We start from the raw sequence: 20,597 nt of genomic DNA, 5'->3' as shown, positions 1-20,597 counted from the left end.
TTTGTATAAACCTTATTTTTCTACAGCTGTGTTGTTTTTGGCCTGCTGTCACTTGAACGGACACTTAGGGGCACATTTATTAAGACTTCTTAATACACCCCTAAGCTGGCGGTGGATCGGCTGCAGTTATGTAAAGGCGGCCGGCTTAGGTGGATCCTCTGCCAGTTCTAAATATAAGACAGCTTCCGAGCTCTGTGCAGTACATAAACAGTGCAGCGCAATGTGCCGGAGTACCACTGCACAGTATATAATGCTGTGTAGTTCTAGCACCACAGTTCATGAAAACAGTTGAATGTTGGGGTGCTGGGAGTGGATCCATTCTAATCTGATATTATCAAATGTTCTTGTAAACATAGAGGATGTCCCTTTTTTACTGTAACAGTCCAACCTATATAATTTTTCTATTAACATAACCATATGGTGACTTTTTTGCAGGTATTTTTTTGTTGGCACCATATTGTGGTACACAATCTATCGAACAACTTTTTGGGCCAAATGGAAAAAACATATAGCATTTGCATTAACAATGTTATATTTATTCTGCGAGTATAATTATAGCGATTATAGCAAAAACCAAATTTATGTCTTTTTTATGTTTTTCCACTTTTCCACAATAAAATCCATTTCAATAAATAATTTGTGTCGGCACATTTCAAAACACATAACATGTTTATTTTTCTATCAACAGAGCTGTGCAAGGATTTTTTTGTTTTCTTTTATGAATAGTTATATTTTCTACTGGTACCTTTTTGGGGTACATATGACTTTTTGATTACTTTTTATTAGAGTTTTTTGGGGCGTGATAAAAAATACTCTACCATTGTTTTTGTTATTTAATATGTTTATCATGATACCATAATTGATGTGGTAATTTTATAGCATAGTTCATTATGGATGTAAACATATAAATTAGGTAGTTTTTTTAAAGCTGTAGTCCTTCAAAATACATTGTAAAGGGAAAAGGTTTTTGTAACTTTTTTCATATTTTTTTAGTTCATGTGATACTTTTATATTTATATATAAGTTTCATATTACATTGCAATATTCCTGTACTGCAGTGTATTAGCCCTGTCAGTGTAAAACAGACTAATAGGTTCTCATACATAGCAGACCTGTAGACTTCTGTTCTACCCCAGCTGCCATAACAACTCATTGTCAAACCGCAATGGAGGTGCAGGTTGGCTCACCGAGGAAACCCCCCACCCACTGTAAAATTACTTAGGTACTGCAAATAGTATTTAGCACAGCATCCCAGGCTTTGCAACAGACTGTCAGCAGTAAGTTGAAGCTGGCAACTGATGTGGATGGCATGGGTACAGCTACTAAGCGCATCAGTTCTGCGCCATATCTTTATAGCACTGTGTGGGAACTTCATCAGAGCAGTAACTGTATGGCACAATATGGGAAGGGGTTAAAAGGCATGTATCACCTATCTGTAAATATTTTTATCTAATTTGAAAACCTTTTTATAATCTATTTATTTTCTGATTGTAATTTTTGTTTTATATTTTCACTACTTGATAATAGTGGCAGCCATATTGGCAGAACTGCTTGCCTGTTGAGTAAACAGTAGTGCAGGGCAGGGGCGTAACTATAGGGGAAGCAGGGGAAGCGGCTGCTTTGGGGCCCTGACCCAGAATGGGCCCATCCATGAAGAGGAGGACTAAAAGATTTTGTCAGGGCCCCCTGAACAGTATTACACAATCGAAACGATATGCAGTGGCAGTATAGACAGTGTAGAAAACGGATGGAACAGCTGCCGGGCCTGGTCTGAGAGAGTAATCTTCGCTAGCCGCAGGAATGGGGGCGGCATGGAAGGAAGGGCACCATCACATAGCTACAGGCTAATTTCCTTTCTTGACCCATATAATAAAATGTAACTTTTAATGATTTGCTTAAAATGAAGTCAGCACATCTATTAACTATTATAAGTGAGCTCTAAACACTGTGGGTTAAATCTAGCTGATGCTCATTATTAGGGCCAGATCACTATGTTATTGAATTGCTTTGTTTTTAGACGGTGGCTGGGAGTGCACTTCCCCACACTACCACTCTGATTGAAGAGTGCGCTGGCGCACACTGATCGCTTGTAGCATAGCACGTATCTGTGTATTTAATCAAACACTTGAAGGCACATAAACATGAGAGGTCAGCAAACTGAAACCTAAGACTGCCCCCCGACATGTTTCACCAGCTAATCTGGCTTCATCAGGGGTTTGGGCAGCATGAAAGGAAGGAGTTGCATTAAAAAAATTGCTGTGGGGCCCAGTCATTTCTAGTTACGCCATAATAGAGCAGTTACCTTTCATCGTAAGGAAATATTCATATTTTTTAATTTTTTTTAAAGAAAGTTTTCACCAAAAATAAGGCTATACAGTATTAACATGTGGCATATTTGTTGCAGAAATCCCTGCAACTGAAAATCAGTTCAATTCATTTGAAGGGGATTACCACCTGCGATGATAATGAGAAGACTATTTAAAAGGTATCAGGTGTCAGTCTGTTATGAGGATCAGGGGACAGTATCAAAAACAAGATTTCAGTATTTTTTAAGTATAATAGTGAGATAAAAACTAGAAAAAAAACATAGAATATTTAACCTTTCAAAAACGAAAAGGAAAATCATTTCAATTGTGCTTCTCTTTTAAATGGATTATAACAGAAAACATATTTATGACCTATCCAAGGGGTCCCTGAGTCCTCTCTATGAATGGTTTAGTAATGCACATGTCGGTCCACTGCTCCATTCACTTCTTTGGTATTGACTCATTGCTGTTTATGTCAATCCCATAGATATCTATGGAGCAGTAGACTGATGTGCACTATTTCTCCATTCAGAGATGGAACTCAGACCCTCACTCCCCCCATTGTCAGGATAGCTAGGTGTCCCAGAGGTAGGACAATCCTTAATCTGATATTCATCAACAGTTCTTTGGATAGGTTATAGTTATAGTTTGTGGGATAACACCTTTAAGAATCTACCTCTCCTTTTGGATTAAAAAAATTCCAAAAGGTGTTACCTTCTGTCATGTCTCCTAAATTACTCTGATTCCATGCACTGTGCAAAGTACAGTTAATACAGTAGTTAGCAATGAATGTGAACATATAGGTGCAGTATATAATGCTACTCATTTTAATGTATATAACGTTACTTCTTTCATGCTAAAACATTGCGAGTGTGCTACAGGCATTCTGTCACCAGTAAAGTCACTGATAAACCAGGCACAGCTCATTTGAATGTACATTTATGTGAATGAAACATTTCACCTGGTTATCCATTCTTTCAGTAATTTTATCTGTATGCAAATGAGAAGTTAGGTGCACAGGGGATGGGCCTAAGTCACTCTACTGCACTCTTGCTCCTCCCACTTCCTCTGCCAGCCCACTTTCCTTGTTGATTGGCAGGGCTAGGCAGGGATGACTATGCAGTAACCTGGCCTTGTCAAGCAGAGGGAGGGGCTGCCAGAGGAAGTAGGAGGAACAAGGGTACATTGGGTGGCTTGGGCCCACCATTGGTGCTCTAAACTAATCATTTGCATATATTAAAAGTACTTTTTCTACAGAATTAAGCAGCAGATCACTAAGGTATGATTACATTCAGATGAGCTAGTCCTACACCTTTAAGGTCTGATTTACTGTACCAAAGCGAAAAAAGCTTTGTGTTATAATACAATTATGACTTGCAGGACCTAGTTAATGCTAAAGCATGTCTACGTATGCACTGAAGCGTCTTGCAGTTTCTCAGAGTGCTGCCTGTTTCCCATTTAGTAACCAGTGACTCGTGTCTCCTGGTGTCTTCTGGCATTACCTGCTGCAAGCGTCACATTTGATGGATGGCGAGTCTGACAACTGCCACTTTTGTCAAGCACATCAAGTAGATTGCAGAATTACTGGAGGTTACAATGATATGAATTCCCAATAACTCTTTTCATCTTCTACATGTAATTTAGAATATTGTAATATTTGGTTTTATGTAGACAAGGCTGCCCATGTAACCATACATCAACTGGTAATTCAAAAGATGAAGGTCTTGCAGCTATTCTCTCCTCCCAGAGATGAACGTCAGCGATGCCCTCACATAAGTTAAAATTGAACCCATAGTGAGGCGGCATGATCTAGTACCAACTTATTACTATGGCCTCCTTGTCTGTATGAATGTCCCTGATTAGGATGAGTTCTAATAAATTTAAATAGAATAATTCTTATGTGCTCGACTACACAACCCATCAAATAGTTACTTGTGATGAATGCTGGAGAATCGATTTTAGAAACCCTGAATTAAAGGGGTTATCCCATGATTAATGTAAAAAATGAAACTCAGACATCATATGGTACATGACAATCTCTTTTTTTAAAAAGCTAGAACCAGCCCTATACCTCACATGGATCCAGAGATCTCCCCATTCAGTGCTTTGCTATATTTATATCTAGCTGGCAGCTCGAGAGGAGTGTCTGTTCTGCTGCAGCTCAGGGGGCGTGTCCATGCTCTCCCTATCACAACTCAGGGGGCGTGTCTGTTCTGCTGCAGCTCTCTCCCTATCACTGCTCAGAAGGTAGTTGAAGGATGAAACTGAGCATGTGCGGCCATCTCAGTGAGCAGGTCAAAGAAAGAAGAAAAAGAAGAAACAGCACGTCGCACTATACAGATACATTGTAATGAATAACTCAGTGCCTATCCAAAACATTTTAATTACATGTAGTTACAAAGTATTCAGATCCAGGTGCTGGTTTGAAAACTGTAGAATATTGTTTTGTGGGACAAGCTCTTTAAATATAATATAATATAAAACCTAATAGTCCCCAAGTTTAAAACTAGTAATACAATTGTGCTGTGGTCATGGTTAGCAATAGTCTGGCTTGTAAGGAATGCAGAGCCAAGTCTGGGATAAATAAATCTGATTATATTCCATATCTGGAATGTATGTATGTTCTATTAGTGTTCACATGGCTTTTTTCAGGGTACACAGAAACATAATTAGGTTTATTGGATTCCTGAATTTGGTTCTTATATGCATATATACATGCTTGCCTGATATTAGGTTATTAAAATGTGGAGACATAAAAATGTTTACAGAACTGCAGAATATGTCAGCACTATGTAATAACAGATAAGGAATAAGTAAGTACCACGAATAGCAGCCAACCAGCAAGGCAACAAATCCTGTTCTAAATGTGGCGTCATATTAAAGTAAAAATTCAGCTCAGAGACCTAGTGAGAGTATTAAAATTTAACCTACTGCAAAGAAAAACTTGCCCATAGCAGATTTTAGCTGTTAATTTCGAATGCCATTTGGAAAACGGAAGTTTAACATGACTGATTGCTATTGGCATCGCTGCCAGTTTGAAAAAGTTATCATCCCGATAAGTCCAAAATACCTAATAATCCTAGTTTCAGCAGTGAGGACTAGTGGACGTCTTACCATGTGTAATACAAGTGGTGCAGGTGCCTGTACTGATGCCCTATACCACCCGTTCTGCGCTATACTGTGCCATAAGGGTACATTCACATTTCCATTGTGAAATCTGGCAAGCTGTTCCGGCAGACAATCTGGCAATGACGGACACTGCTGTTCACCTCCAGATGCCCTTTGAATATAATGGGATAGCGTGGTGATCTGGCTGCTTTCCAGCATAAATTCTGGGTTTCGGCTGGACAAATAGCTGTTCTTGTACAGCCAACAGCCAGCATTTATGCGGAACAGCCTACCGGATCACCTGCCAGATCGCCTAACACTAGTGTGAACCTAGCGTAAGTGTCTATTTTCCTCATAAGTGTAGCTGACCAAACAACAGTCGCTGCAAAAGTCATTGATTAGGAATTCTGAGAGACTCTTTTTAGTGAAACTTTGGCAAAGTAGAGGATCCTTAAAGGGATCTTCTGACAATGAAATGCAATGCAGTCTGCAGGCAGCATGTTATAGCGCAGGAGGTCTTATCAGTGACTGCTATCTGTGTATAGCTTGAAATGTTCCCAAGTTGGCGCAAGGAACATCACAACAGGAGGATCTTCTCATTTATTTGTAGATCAAGTAATAAAATTATGTGTTTCGGGGATCAGACGGTCCTCTTCTTCAGGTTACAAATGCAACTGTAACCTAAAGAAGGGGACCTTCTGATATCCGAAACACTTTGTTTTATTGCTTGATCGACAAATAAATGAGAAGATTCTTCAACATCCGCTTGTTGTGATGGTTCCTTGCGCCAACTAGTGAAAATTTCAAGTTGTACCTGTCCTTCTGGGAGATTGGACATCTCTGTCTCAAGGCACTCCATCTGCGGCAGCATACCTTACAACTGTTTTTACAGTGACCTTTGCCATCGGCATCAAACTATCCATGTGTACACACTTATACAGGGAATTATAACTTTTATTGACTCTTATCCCATAAAGCTATATATCACTTTGTTCAGCTCCTCCTGCTCTGTAACAAGCTGGCGACAGGTTCTCCTAACAGCAAAATATAGACTGCACCTTAGACCCACCCCCTGTATGCACTCTTCTCCATTGTAGCTGTGTCTCCTATGAATTTTGCTATATTTCAATTTATTTGAACATGTACTAGATTTGAAATTATACTAAACTGTTTCATTTTAAATGTCATAGAATTAGACTTTTTAAACTCGCTTTGTTGGCTGGGGTCAATTGATAATGTACTTTTCACACTTTATATGTGCTATAATTTTCTGTACACTTCTATTTCTAGAAAATATTCTAAAAATAGAAATTACAGAGGTATAATTGCATACAAAGATGACTTTAGCAGCTCAAAGTTAATAATAAAATGAAGTGAGTTGGTGTTTCCATTGACTTGATTAAACAATGAAAAAACATAATTAAGCGTACATTACTTATGCTTCCAGTATATTTCTGGCACAAAATTATCAATCTTATAGTGCTACTCTAAGTACAGCATGTACCAATAAGCAGGGCCGTCTTTAATATTGATTGGACCCTGGGCAAAAATTTACTTGGGCCCCCTGGATCCCGTGTTCCCACACCTTAGCAGGCAATCATGCCCTCCACCACAACACACACACACAAAATCCACACATCTGGTAGAGTCCAGTGAGTGACTGTAAATACTTCCAGTTCTGAAGACTCCAGCGGCTCAGAATCAGTGCTCTGGGCAGCTGGGCTCAGGCTGGATGTGGGCACCACTCTGCAGGAAGGAGACCAGGGCTCACCCTAGTGTTACAGTGCACCCCAGCACCCCACCGTATGCAGTATAGCACCCTATACTATACAGCACCACACAGTATGCAGTATAGCACCCCAGACTATACAGACCCCACAGTATATAGTAGAGCAGTATAGCAGCCCACAGTATACAGCACCCCACAGTATACAACACCTCACAGTATACAGCACCCCAAACAATACACAATACAGCCCCCACACTATACAGTACAGCAGTATAGCCCCCCCCCACTATACAGCCCCCCCCCCCACTATACAGGCCCCCCCCACACAGTATACAGGCCCCCCACAGTATACAGGCCCCCACACAGTATACAGCCCACCACACAGTATACAGCCCCCCCCCCACAGTATACAGCCCACCACACAGTATACAGTCCACCACACAGTATACAGTCCCACACAGTATACAGCACCCCACAGTATACATCCCACCACACAGTATACAGTCCCACACAGTATACAGTCCCACACAGTATACAGCCCGCCACACAGTATACAGCCCACCACACAGTATACAGTCCAACACAGTATACAGTCCAACACAGTATACAGCCCACCACAGTATACAGCCCACCACACAGTATACAGCCCACCACACAGTATGCAGCCCACCACACAGTATGCAGCCCACCACACAGTATGCAGCCCCACACAGTATACAGTCCCACACAGTATACAGCCCACCACAGTATACAGTCCCACACAGTATACAGTCCCACACAGTATACAGCCCCCCACAGTATACAGCCCCCACAGTATACAGCCCACCACACAGTATACAGCCCCCACACAGTATACAGTCCCACACAGTATACAGCCCCCCACAGTATACAGCACCCCACTATACAGTAGTTTACAGTATATTAACATAACAGCCCCTGTCACCTTTTTCTGATGTAATCTTCACACAAAAAAGCTCCACCGTTAACTTCTGCAACACTCCTGGTAGGACCTGTGATGACCTCATAGCCATGTGACCAGTAATTGCTAGGTTACTGGTCACATGGTGATGATGTCATTAAGGTCCTAAATCACAACTTTAACACAGTACGATCATGATGCCTGGACTCCTGGTAGAGCTGACAGCCTGACACCCGGGGCAGTGGCTAACAGGGCTCCAGAGGCAGCTACCTTGGGCCCCCCACGAGCAACTGGGCCCGGGGCACCTGCCCCTTTTACCCCTTGGTAAAGACAGCCCTGCCAATAAGCCATCAAATAACATGAATAACAATGATTAGCTTGTTACAATGGTGCCAGACAACAGGTTGGATATGTTAAACACCAATGTGATATGTGGGGAAACAAGAGGTTCCAGTGACTTTGACAAAGACCACATTGTGATAGAAGACTGGCTTGGAGTATCTCCAAAACTTTAGGTATTGTGGAGTGTTCCTCGTATGCAGTAAATAGTAGCTAACCAAAGGAGGACAACTGGTGAGCTAGCGACTTGGACATTGATGAGCAAGGATCACAGATGTATGTGGAGAGAATAGACTATCCAGACTGTTCCAGTCCCACAGAAGAGCTAAATTAACACTGATGGCTGAAACATTTAATACTATCTATGATAGAAAGGGGTTAAAAAACACCAGCATGGCAGCTTGCAGTGTATGGGCCATTGTAGCTATGACCGGACAGAGTGCACATGCTGACTACTCTGTGCCTCTCTAATTAGGCACAGTGATTTTGTCAGCATCAGAAGGTGGCATAGTCTGATGAATCACAATTTTTTTCGCCATATGGATGGTCAGGTCCATGTTTGTGGATCTTACTTTGACATATACCACCTTCCTATCATAAATATTTTTGCAGACAAAGTGCATCCTTTTATGGCAACACATACCATAATGATAGTGACTTCTTTCAACAGGAAAGTGCCCAGCCACACTGCAAAAAATGTTAAGGAATGGTTTAAGGAACATGAAAATGAGTTCAATCTGTTGACTTGGCCAAATTCTCTGATCTCAGTCTAATCAAGCATTGACGGGCTGTGTTGGTAAAGTAATCCATGGAGTCCCCACCTCACAATTTATAGGACCTAAAAATCTGCTGCTAACATTTTGGTGACAGATACCACAGGATACCTTAAGAGGTCTTCTGGAGTCATGTCTTTATTAGTCAGAGCTGCTTTGGTTGCACACGGAGAAATATTATATTATTATAATATTAATGTTATGGCTGATTGGTATATATATTTTGACATGTGGTAAAGTCAATCGAACATTTGTACCTCTGGGTGTTGTGCATTTCACCAGATTAGACTATAACCTTTTTTGATAACTTCTGGAAATCAGAACTAATCATAACAAAAAACAAACAAATGGAAGTCCTTCTTAAAAAGTGCAAGAAAGTCCTTCTTTAGTGCAAGAAAGGAAGGTGTGGCCTCTGGTGTAGATGTAGGGCTGGTGCTGATAATAGAACTACACGTATGTAATTTAACCTTGTTATTCCTAGTCACTTGCATTTGAAGTTATATATTGTAACTTTGTAGTGTAGCAACAGCATAAACTAAAATGGTTTTACTGTTGTATAGACTTTTTTTTAAAGTTTTTTATGCATTGCTACGTGTATAATTCATTAGTAAAATGTGTTATCTTTTAGAGAGAAAAAAAGGGTGGCTTGCTCAAACTTCTGGCTGGAGCCTCTGCAAAAAAGAAGTCCCGTTCTCCTCCATCTATCTCACCAACACATGATCCCCAGGCTATCGTGGAAGGAGTAATTCAAGGTGCTGTAGGACTTGAGCTCTCAATGAGCAACCATGGAAGAGCAGGGTCATGTCCCATTGAAAGTGAAATGCAAGGAGCAATGGGAATGCATCCATTACACAGGAAAACTGGCTCTTTAGATCTGAATTTTTCAATTCCATCTCCAGTCAGACAGCCTGCCTGTGCAATGGTAGCTGTACGCCCAGAACCCAAATCACTGTCCAGAGAACGGTAAGAACATTTCTGAAAAAACAAACTGTGCTTCTATAATGTATTGATAATGTATTACAGGAAATGTAAAAAAAATTAAATTAGAAAGTTATAGAGACAGGCCAAATTATGATAATAATGGATGATTTATTCCCTAAAGCTTATATGACACAAAGACTAGAGATGAGCAAATTTTATAAAATTTGTTTCGGTCCAAACTGGCCAATACATTTTTGAGTCGGCCACAAATCGATTCTACCTCAATCGAAAGTGTTTTAAATGCCTGGGAAATCTCTCTCTCTTTCTGTGTAAAAATTCTACCCAAAGGAATCAGAATTTTACTGTTGAATTTCCATTCTAACGAATCGATTTGCTCGTCTCAAACCAACATATTTTGCAGCACTGTACAGAGATTGGCATCACTCACATCAGTCCCTGTCCCCAGTGGGGATCACTGTCCAATTTGCATATCTCATATACACACTAGAGAAAATTTCATTTAAAGCTAGTTATCCTATTAGCATGATTTTGGAGTAAAATATTTTGTTTGGAAAAACTGAGAACCTGGAGGAAACCCGCACAAACACATAGAGAACATACAAACACATGGATAGTGGTTCCAGTCCAAATTGTTTCCATGTATTAGCCATCTTAAACAGTATATTTAGCCAATAGACGTGATTGTTTTTTTTTGTTTTGTTTTTTCAAATCATAAAGCATAAAATATTTTTGGCAAGGAGACTGCCAGGGGAGATTTTCCCATCACCTCTAGCACATCAGAATCTTTAACAAGCTTTTCACAGTAAAATCTCTACACAGGTCAAGAACATTTTCCTTTAAGCACAGGGAAATAAATTGTAAAGACTCCAAATGAATTTACATAAATTAAAAAAGTGAATTCCCAAGAAACATGTAGAACTCTTTTTGAGTTAATGTTGTTGAAATGTGATTTAAGTCTTTTGTGATAGTGGCCATTGATGTGACTTCATGCTGTCAATGCAGAGTGATTACTCTCTTCATTCACTTGGAAAGATAGTGCCGGGCCTTAAAATCTTCTGAGTAAATTCACTTTAACTGGCTCCTTCATATGTATTCATAGCACGATGACACTTTCTAGCTAAACTAATAAACTCATCTATAGCACACAATGATTTTCTTGAACTAATTTTACTTTTTGCTGCCACAAGCTGACATCTGGAAGGCAGGTGTTTGTGGAGGTGTCTAAGAGGGCTCCTAGTGTACTGCTTTTCTGAGAACTAGAAATACTCTTTAATTAACACAGACTCAAAGTCACTTGCAGCCAATAAGATATGATCTTTATGTCGTGTTATCTAATATATACAGAAAATATCATTTCCGTTTTAGAGTTTTTTTGTAAATATGAAAACAACATATTTGACTTCCGAGCTTGTCAATTCCTAAGGAATTAATGGAAATGTATTATGTTTGAGCCTCACAAACTCCTAATATGTAATTGTTATCTTGGTCCTCACTGGCATTCCTGGCACTCAGCCCACCAATAGTTCATATTCTGTATGCTAAGGCATATCTGGGACTCTAAAGCTTGCACAGTGCACTCTCCAGAGGTGGGATTCACACCTATCTGACATTGGTGGCATATCCTAGCGTTATGCCACCAATGTCTCAGGTAAGACGAACTCCTTAATGCTCTTGTCGATTGGGAAGGGTTGATATTTTTGCCATTATTGTAGTATGTACACCACCACTTGTATTTTTATAGTGATCTATGTCTAACCATCATATTCCCCTGTTGTTTTCCCCTGGTGTGCCCCAGTATGTAAATTAATTCTGTTTTCAATACATGTTTCTGCCCCCCTGCTGAATTACACCATAAGACAACACAAGTCTGAACTCTTATTCAATAGTTAGGGTCTGTAGGTGTGAAAAGGAAGACATTACCTACAATTATGTAAAACTACTACTACAGTCTAGTACTTAATGATCTCTTTCTAGGATGAATATGGCCTTCAATAGTCTTTCTGTACTGCTCTTCGTATGAGATGATAATGATTTAGCTTGTCCATTGCTGACCACTCACCTTTAATAAGGAGGTTATGCCCTGTTTGAGGTAAAAAATCTAAATCAGACATCAAGCAAGAAAGGAAGAACAAACAGCAATACAGATAACTCGGTGGATATAATACATTTTTAATTACAGGCAATTACAAAAGTATTTAGATCCAGGTGCTGGTATAAAAAATGTAAAAATGTTTTGTGACACAACCCCGTTAATGGAATTGTCTCTATGTGCTACTAATTGTAGCTCTTTGAATTGTAACACTTATTGGTTTAAGTTCATGCCCTTCATCTTACTAGCCAGCAGCAAGAATTCTTCAGTTTTAATGAGAGATATCTGGGATTATATTGTGGGACACCTTGAAGGCTTACCTACAAGGATATTTATTAAGGAAGTAACTTCTATTTAATACAAAACTAGGCATTTAAGACAGGTATTACAAGACCGCACACAGACACCACACTTTATGGAGCACTGACATGTTATCCATTTTGGTCAAAACAAAATATTTTAAGAAACAGATCCATCTGCACTGCCTGAGACACATAATGCAGACACTAAGATGTTTTGTTCAAATATCTATAAATGGGCTTTAATGTTATATTTTATTGCTTCAATGTTCTGAATTTCAGATATCGAGTTGTTGTTCCCTACCCACCGCAGAGTGAAGCAGAAATTGAGCTAAAGGAAGGTGACATTGTGTTTGTTCACAAAAAGCGGGAAGATGGTTGGTATAAGGGCACATTGCAAAGAAATGGAAGGACAGGGCTCTTCCCTGGGAGCTTTGTGGAAAGTTTCTAATTGTCTCATGCAGCATTTCTATACAATGAAGGAGCATCCAACAAAACACCATATGTTTTGTGGAAACATGGTGGGTGAAACATACATGACACACAATAAGCACAAAGCAGCAAATGAAATGGATGCCAAAACAATATGAGTTGCCATTTTGACTTCCAAAGATACCCATGGACCATCAGCCTGTTTCCTACAGAGAGTTTGATGTCCATACCTGACACATGGCTGACTGAAGATCCAGTGGTATGTTGGAGTAGTGCCTTCGGAGCCATGAACTGAGAAGATGCACATTTTGACCATGTTTGCTAATTGTGATGTATACATCCTAAATGAAATTACTTTCAAATGAATCTTTTATTCTACGCTAACTTATTTGTATACACTGCAGTGTTCTTATTACTTGCCTATGCAAGAAGAATAAATTCTATGAATCGGCCATTGGGCCTTGCACATTTAACTGTACATTTGATGTAGTGGATTGTGGTATATTCTGCTACTGTAATACCGGCACAATAGTGGGCTTGAGCTCGCCATGGTTTTAAAGAAATTATGTCAAAATTTAGATTAATATTTAGCAAACCATTGAATGTTGTTATTTCTTTTATTTGTAAGTTGACTTTTGAGTAGGATTTTTATGTTTACATTTTTATTGCATTTATGAACAAATATAGTCAAATTTAGTCACAAATTTTTCCTAATGGTCGTCTATCAGTTTGATGAAAACTGATAACGTGAACCAGCTCAATAAAATAAAGCACAATTTCAGGGAAGGAAAAGTGAATTATTGTCAAAACTTCAAATGTTTGACAAGATATTGGACAGATTTACAATAGAAAATGCGTAAATTTTTTGGTGCAATTTCAACAACAACAAAAACTGGTGTGAATGCTTTGCACTGCATTTATAATTTGTTTAAGACACTTTTCAAACCTTTTACACCTTGCATGACAAGGGGCATGGCTAAGCAGGAAGGGGTGTGGCCTTGCAGGAAAGGGGTGTTATCTAAATGCGCTTTTGTGTCAACTAAGCCATTTTATAGATGACGTAAAACTTAGACTCGACAGTCTGAAGATACAACAGATTTATCATGTGGCATGAGCCACTTTGATAATTCTAGTGCAGTTTAAGACAGTCCGTCCAAGTGTAGACAATATTAGTAAATCTGCCCAATTGAAAGGGTTTTCCCATCTAAACATCTGTGACTTATCGTTAGGTTATGCCAGTAATGTCAGATATGTACAGGTCCCACCTCTGGGACCCACTCTTATCTTAATAATGGGGCTCACAAAGTGAGCATGCTCGGCTATTTTCGAAGGTCCCATAGCAGTAAAAGGAGTGCAAGACGTCCAAGCGCATCCACTGCTCCATTCACTACTAGGGGACTGCCAGAAATAGATGATTCAGCACTCGGATGTTTTCAGAACTTTCCTAATGGTGAATGGAGGGTGGCTGGTCATGCATGACTGCTCTCCCTTAACTTGGGAGGCTTTATTCTAAAGATAGGTACAGGTGGGACCTGCTGCTATCTGACATTTTTTATGCCACAGATGTTTAGATAGGAATACCCCTTTTAGTAAAAAAAAACATGGTTGTCTCCTTCGACAAGCAGCACTACTCTTGTCCATTAGCTGTGTCTGGTGTTACAACTCAGTCCTATTCACGTAAATAAGGCTGAGCCACAATATCAAACACATTTAATAGTACCACTGTTTTTAGGAGGAATCAGCCATATTTTTCTTATGACAATGGAAATGATTTGTAAATGCAGTTATAAGTAATTTGTGAAATGAAAAAAAAAATGAATGAAATAATTCAGAATCATATTTATTAATGGCACATTTTGGGAACAAGAAATTTAAGATAGCTAAAAAAGGATATGATATAAAATGTGCTTGTAAAAAGAACACTGCAAGTCCCTGTGAGGAATGATTTGTGTACAGATTGTAAAGTTGTGTTGGAGTTCCATACTTCTCATCTAAATAATTTTACAGGACTGTGTGAATGAAATTCAATGTCTAGTCTATTCCAATAAATAAAAGACCAGCAACAAAACATAGGTTTCTAGGGACATATCAGTGCAATAATTATGATGGGCATATTATGATTAATGCCAGGAAGAAGCTCTAAGATCAATTAAAGGGGTTGTCAGAAGTAATAAAAATTTCGGACATACCACTGAATGATGTAAAATAAAAATGAGGGTATACTTACCTCTATCTCCAGCATTGGCCTCTGTGCCGGCAGTCCTGTTCTCCTGCCTCTGCTTGTTTACAGCCGACAGCGGTGATGTGCAGGTATACCGCATGTGACCACTGTGATTGCTGTCCTAAGCCATATACCTGAACATCAAAGCAGATAGAGGTGAGTATACTATAATTTTCTTTATTCTACACCATTTGAGGGGCAAGTCCCAGATGTTTAATTATCTTGGTCAACCCTTTGAGGACTAGAATTCTCTACAGGGTTTATTCTATGTGCTGCCATATCTGAGCCATCAATAGGAGTTGTCAAGAATGGGTATGGGCAACTGATAAAAAACAATATCTTAATTTTAGCACAATACTGACATGAAGCCACTGTTAATGCTGATCATTGCCCAGTATAGAACCTATACCTACAGAGTCCAATGGAGCATGTCATAATTTTTTTTTCTGGTGCATTTTTTCTTAATTTCATGGATTGAGGCGGTATAATAGAAAGCTCATAAACTCAAGGAATCAGTATAACGGCCCTGCTCAAAAGCGCCTTACACATGAACCTCAAATGGGCTTTCTAAAAATTTTTAACTGATGACCTATTTTCTCAATAGGTCATCAGCTGTTTGAGAAGGCACCAGTTCTTGCAGCGGCCTTCTCACAGCTGTCCCTAGACCATGTGACAGTCACATGGCTTAGGTGCAGCTCAGCCCTATTGAAGTGAATAGGGGTGAGCTGTAATACCAAGTACAGCCACTATACAATGTATGGCACTGTGCTTGGCGAGCTGAGAGAAGGCCATGGCAATACAGGTGCCTTTTGAAACAGCTGATTGGTGGGGCTCACGGGTGTCGGACCCCCACTGATCAGATACTGATGACCTATCCAGAGGATAGGTCATCAGTATAAAAAATCTCCCTTTAAAGGCTATGAACACCTTTGGGGGCATTTTTGTATGATTGCATTTTACTCATTTTGGGCTAAAAATCTTTATTAACTGTATTCAGCAGGGTATCTTAGTTTTAATTTTACACTGAGTCCACATCATTTTGCTGTTTTGATGGCTATGTATAGCTGTCAGGAATTCAGAGACAAGAGCTACATTATATATTCAGTCATCAGAACAGTAACATGATGTAAAGCTAAGATACTCTGCAGGAAGGCTGAAATTTAACCCTGGTGGACAAAAACTGCTGAAAAATTTTAATATGACCATTTGAAAAAAAAAATTATTTAGCCCAAAATGTATCAAATGCAATCATAAAAAATTGCCCAAATAGGTGTTCATAGCATTTAAGTCAGAAAGAATTGGATGTAGTAGAAAAATGTAAATGTCATATTACTATCTATATACTGTACATAGTAAAGGTGCTTAATGTCACACAGGCAAAAAGGAATCTGGCTTCACACATGTACTAGAATAACTTATACATAGTTACATACATAGTTACATAGTTAATACGGTTGAAAAAAGACATAAGTCCATCAAGTTCAACCAAGAGATAGCTGGGGATGCGAATCCTAGAAGGAATTGATACTCAGATTTCTATACGTTCTCATAAGCATTATTGTTGTTTACTTTTAAGAATTCATCTAAACCCTTTTTGAAACTGTCCACTGTTCCTGCTGTGACCACGTCTTGAGGAAGTCTATTCCACAAATTCACAGTTCTTACAGTAAAGAAGCTTTGACGCTTCCGGAGACTGAACTTTTTCCTCTCCAATCGAAGGCAGTGCCCCTTGTCTTTTCAGTGTACAGAATGAGTATGTTTTAATATAATTGTAAAGGAACTCTATGATAAGAAAGGTTTGTATATGATTACTACTGTACATTGATATATAGGGAAGTGTCATATAGTTAATGTATAAAAATATCAAAGATATTAATATATATGACGATGCTGTGCATTAAAAGATAATTTCACCCAAGAGACATTAATTACATTTACCAGGATTGGATAATTGCCAATGAAAAGGGTATCCAGCACTGTCTAAACTCTACTAGCTTTGATAGTCAACTTTTTCATTTTAATCCTCAATGGAAAGGGAAGCAGTTGTCCGTAGCAGTCAGATTTCATCTCCTATTAGCCCTTGACAATGATCAACCTAACTTACCACTATGGGCACCTATCCTCAGGATAGGTCTGACCCCCGTCATCCTCACTGATCTGCTGTCTGAAAAGGCTGCATCATTCGCACAAGCACTGCATCCTCTTCTATGTTTATCTGCACACTGTCCCCCTTGTATTGGCCGTTCAATGGAATGAGAGAGGAATGTGCAATTATACTGTACCACTGCTACAAGGAAGCATGAGCACCACAGCCTCTTCCACCAGCTGATTGGCGAGGGTTCCACTATGGGCACTGCTTTTGATAAATCTTCCCAAAAGCCATATGCAGCTGTAATTTCACAGTGAGAGAAAGGTACAACATATTGCTGACATTGCATGCAGTTGTTTACTGCTATAATCTGACTGCAAGCTAAGAGAAACTGGAGAAATAACCACTGTGGTGTTGTACTGCCATACTGTACAGATAAATAATGCTGCTTTACAGAGCACAAATTAGGCTCTGTGCACACTGCATTCAAACCTTTTGGCAAAGGTATCCAGGATAGGTCTGACCCCTGGCATCCTCGCCGATCTGTATGAAAAGGCTGCATCTTTCGCACAAGCACTGCATCCTCGTCTATGTGTATCTGCACACTGTCCCCCTGGTATTGGCCATTCAATTGAATGCGAGAGGAAGGTGCAATTATACTGCAGCACTGCTACAAGGAAGCACGAGCACCACAGCCTCTTCAACCAGCTGATTGGCGAGGGTTCCAGGAGTTGGACCCCCACTAATCTGATATTGATGACCTATCCTGAGCATATGCTGGCACTGCATAACCCCTTTAATGATACCATCAAAGCCAGCAGAGTGCATCTCTAAGCAATGGTGACCCATATTAACAGTGCCACTAGAATGCATTTCTACAGGATAGTGCGAGCAGAGTATTCCCCATAAACGATACTGCCAGCAGAGTGTAATGGTATTATCTATGGTTGTGTAGGGCAGTAAAGAAATATATTTTCACTGTTATTTTGTTTTTCTTATTTATTTTGTACCAAAGATCTTTGCTAATTATTGTCATAATCTGTCTTCATAGAGGTTGGAGCTCCACCTTTATGAGACGTAGCCATTGAGTTACAAAATTCTGCCACTCTTAGAGAAAGCTGACTGCAAGCAAAGATGGAGGCCTTGTAATAGGCTCCCTACATTCTGAATCTAACACCTCACTCTATCACTAGATACCAACAGTAGTCACCTTCACAGGTCCCACTGGAGAAACTGCTGTTGACTCCTATTGATATTGTGTTTCCTTAGAGTAGCAGGAAACACCAAAATTAAAATGCCACATTTCATCTTCTATAATTAATTAGATTAGAAGTACGGCAAAAGACTTTGAGAACACTACCTCTTTAGAAGACTATTATTTTCCACTTCTATGTTTTGATGAGTTTGTCCCACAATTCAATATTACATTTCTCTGGTAAATCAAGAAAACCAGTTTTTCATTTTGAACATTTTTTTTTAAAGAAATGCTCCTGTTTTTGGATATTACTTTTACATATTTGTTAAAACACTACCTACTGTTCTCTTAATTCACTTTCACAATGTCTGCCTTATGTGAACCCCAGTGAGAAGAAGCTGTTTCTAGTGTACCTTTTATTATTGCCTGGGCTACACAGTAGCAGAAATCACTCCAGTGGCTGTGTAGAAGAGAATCCAGGTGGCTGGACTGAGCTACTGAGCATGTGTGACCATCAGCACTGGATACATTAGATGGAAGTTATGGGAAGGAATCAAGAGAACAGCATTAGGCACCGTAACAAGCAGTATCTAAACTCTGGAGAATTTTTCTAAATGATTCCATCTGAAACTTGTTCTCCGTTGCCTGCTCTGACAGTGTAACTTTATTGTGAGGGCAACCCACAAATAGTCATTGTCCTAAACAGATTTCTGTATCATATACCTAGAGGATAGACCTGTGGCAATATCCCATATCTAATCAGGTTCTGTGCTAAGACATAGTGATTTCCCTTATGGCACTCAAGCTGCTGTGAAACTACCACTCCCAGCTGCTCTTGTAACTCCCATAGAATTGAATGGAGCATTCAGAACAGCTGATGTAGAAGATGAGATGATGACATGTACTTTCAAATGCACTCATATCGTCATTGCATATTGTATCAGTACTGTCTACATGTCCATTACATAGGTGGTGCATGTGTCATTTTGTATTTTATTCATTTCCAATATAATATATATATATATATATATATATAGTGTTAAGCCTAATAGCAACACTCTGCTGACATTTGGATCATTCTCCAAATTATATATTTGTCTGGAAATGTAACTTATAATAAAACCATTGCTGGGTATCAGCAATGTCATTAAAGGGAACCTGTCATCAACTTTATGCTAATCTCACTCAGGGCAGCATACAATAGTGACAGAAATGCTGATCTCAGCGGTGTGTCTCTCATGAGCTAAATGTAAGTGGTTGCTGAGAACCAGCATCATAATCATTGCAGCACAGGCCTTAATAAGAGTCAAATCTACCTGAGAAGAGTCCTGGTTATTCCTAATCTCCTGATCTCTCACCCATCTGCTGATGATTGGCAGTTCTCTCCTAGATAGAAAGCGAGAAAACTAGGTAGAAGACTGTCAGTCATCAGCAGGTGGGCAGAGAGCAGGAAGTCATGAATAACCAGGACTCTTCTCAGGTGGCCGGGACCCTCTTCCAGGCCCAGTCTACAATAATTGTGATGTTGGTTCTCAGCAACCACTTACTTTTAACTTATAAATGACAGACCCTGAAATCAACTCACCTGTCTCTACTTTATACTGCCGTTAGATTCCCTTTAGATTCCCTTTATGATGAAGCAAACTGAACTGCATTCGGCACACCTCTCCTGACCTCTTCTAATAGCTTATTTGCAATATAAACTAATATTAATGTTTGTCCATGATTTCTGCTGATGAAATGAATGGGTCTTATTTAAATTTAGCACTACAGTCCATTTTTGGCTATGAAGGCAGCTCTGTTACACAACCAGAGGCGTAGCTAAAGGATCATGGGCCCTGTTGTAAGAGTTCAGCTTGGGACCCCCTTCCTTCAGTGCTTTGTGGCCAGGGGGCAGGGAAGCACGTTGCCTTCATGCTGCCTAAGGCAAACATTGAAACGGCACCCCCCTGTACAAATTCTTGACATTACCCCTTTCCTCCAGCCAGAGGTGTAACTTGACCAGCATGCACTTTCTATAATACCTGTCTTCTTATGCAGCACAAGGGTCTTTGGGCCCCCTCAGGCTCCTGGGCCCAGTAGCCACTGCTACCTCTGCACCTCCTATAGCTACGCCCCTGTACACAACTAAACCTGAAATAAGAGGCCCAGAAAGG

At 39.6% G+C, this 20,597-nt stretch overlaps 1 protein-coding gene across 2 annotated transcripts in view; it reads left to right on the top strand.

Moving 5' to 3' along the window:
• Nucleotides 1-15,800, top strand: part of SH3RF3 (SH3 domain containing ring finger 3) — a 462,616-nt gene extending 446,816 nt beyond the window's left edge. For both annotated transcript variants that reach the window (XM_044287661.1, XM_044287660.1), the window contains 2 exons: nt 9,803-10,137; nt 12,787-15,800. In XM_044287661.1, the coding sequence (XP_044143596.1) occupies nt 9,803-10,137; nt 12,787-12,955 (504 nt within the window). In that variant the 3' untranslated portion in view covers nt 12,956-15,800. The remainder of the gene's footprint in view (nt 1-9,802; nt 10,138-12,786) is intronic.
• Nucleotides 15,801-20,597: the final 4,797 nt, after the last annotated feature.

This window comes from Bufo gargarizans, chromosome 3 (assembly GCF_014858855.1).
Source record: "Bufo gargarizans isolate SCDJY-AF-19 chromosome 3, ASM1485885v1, whole genome shotgun sequence".
Lineage (NCBI taxonomy): Eukaryota > Metazoa > Chordata > Amphibia > Anura > Bufonidae > Bufo > Bufo gargarizans.
Note: the sequence above shows the minus strand (reverse complement) of the source record. Positions and strands in the feature narration are given on the sequence as shown.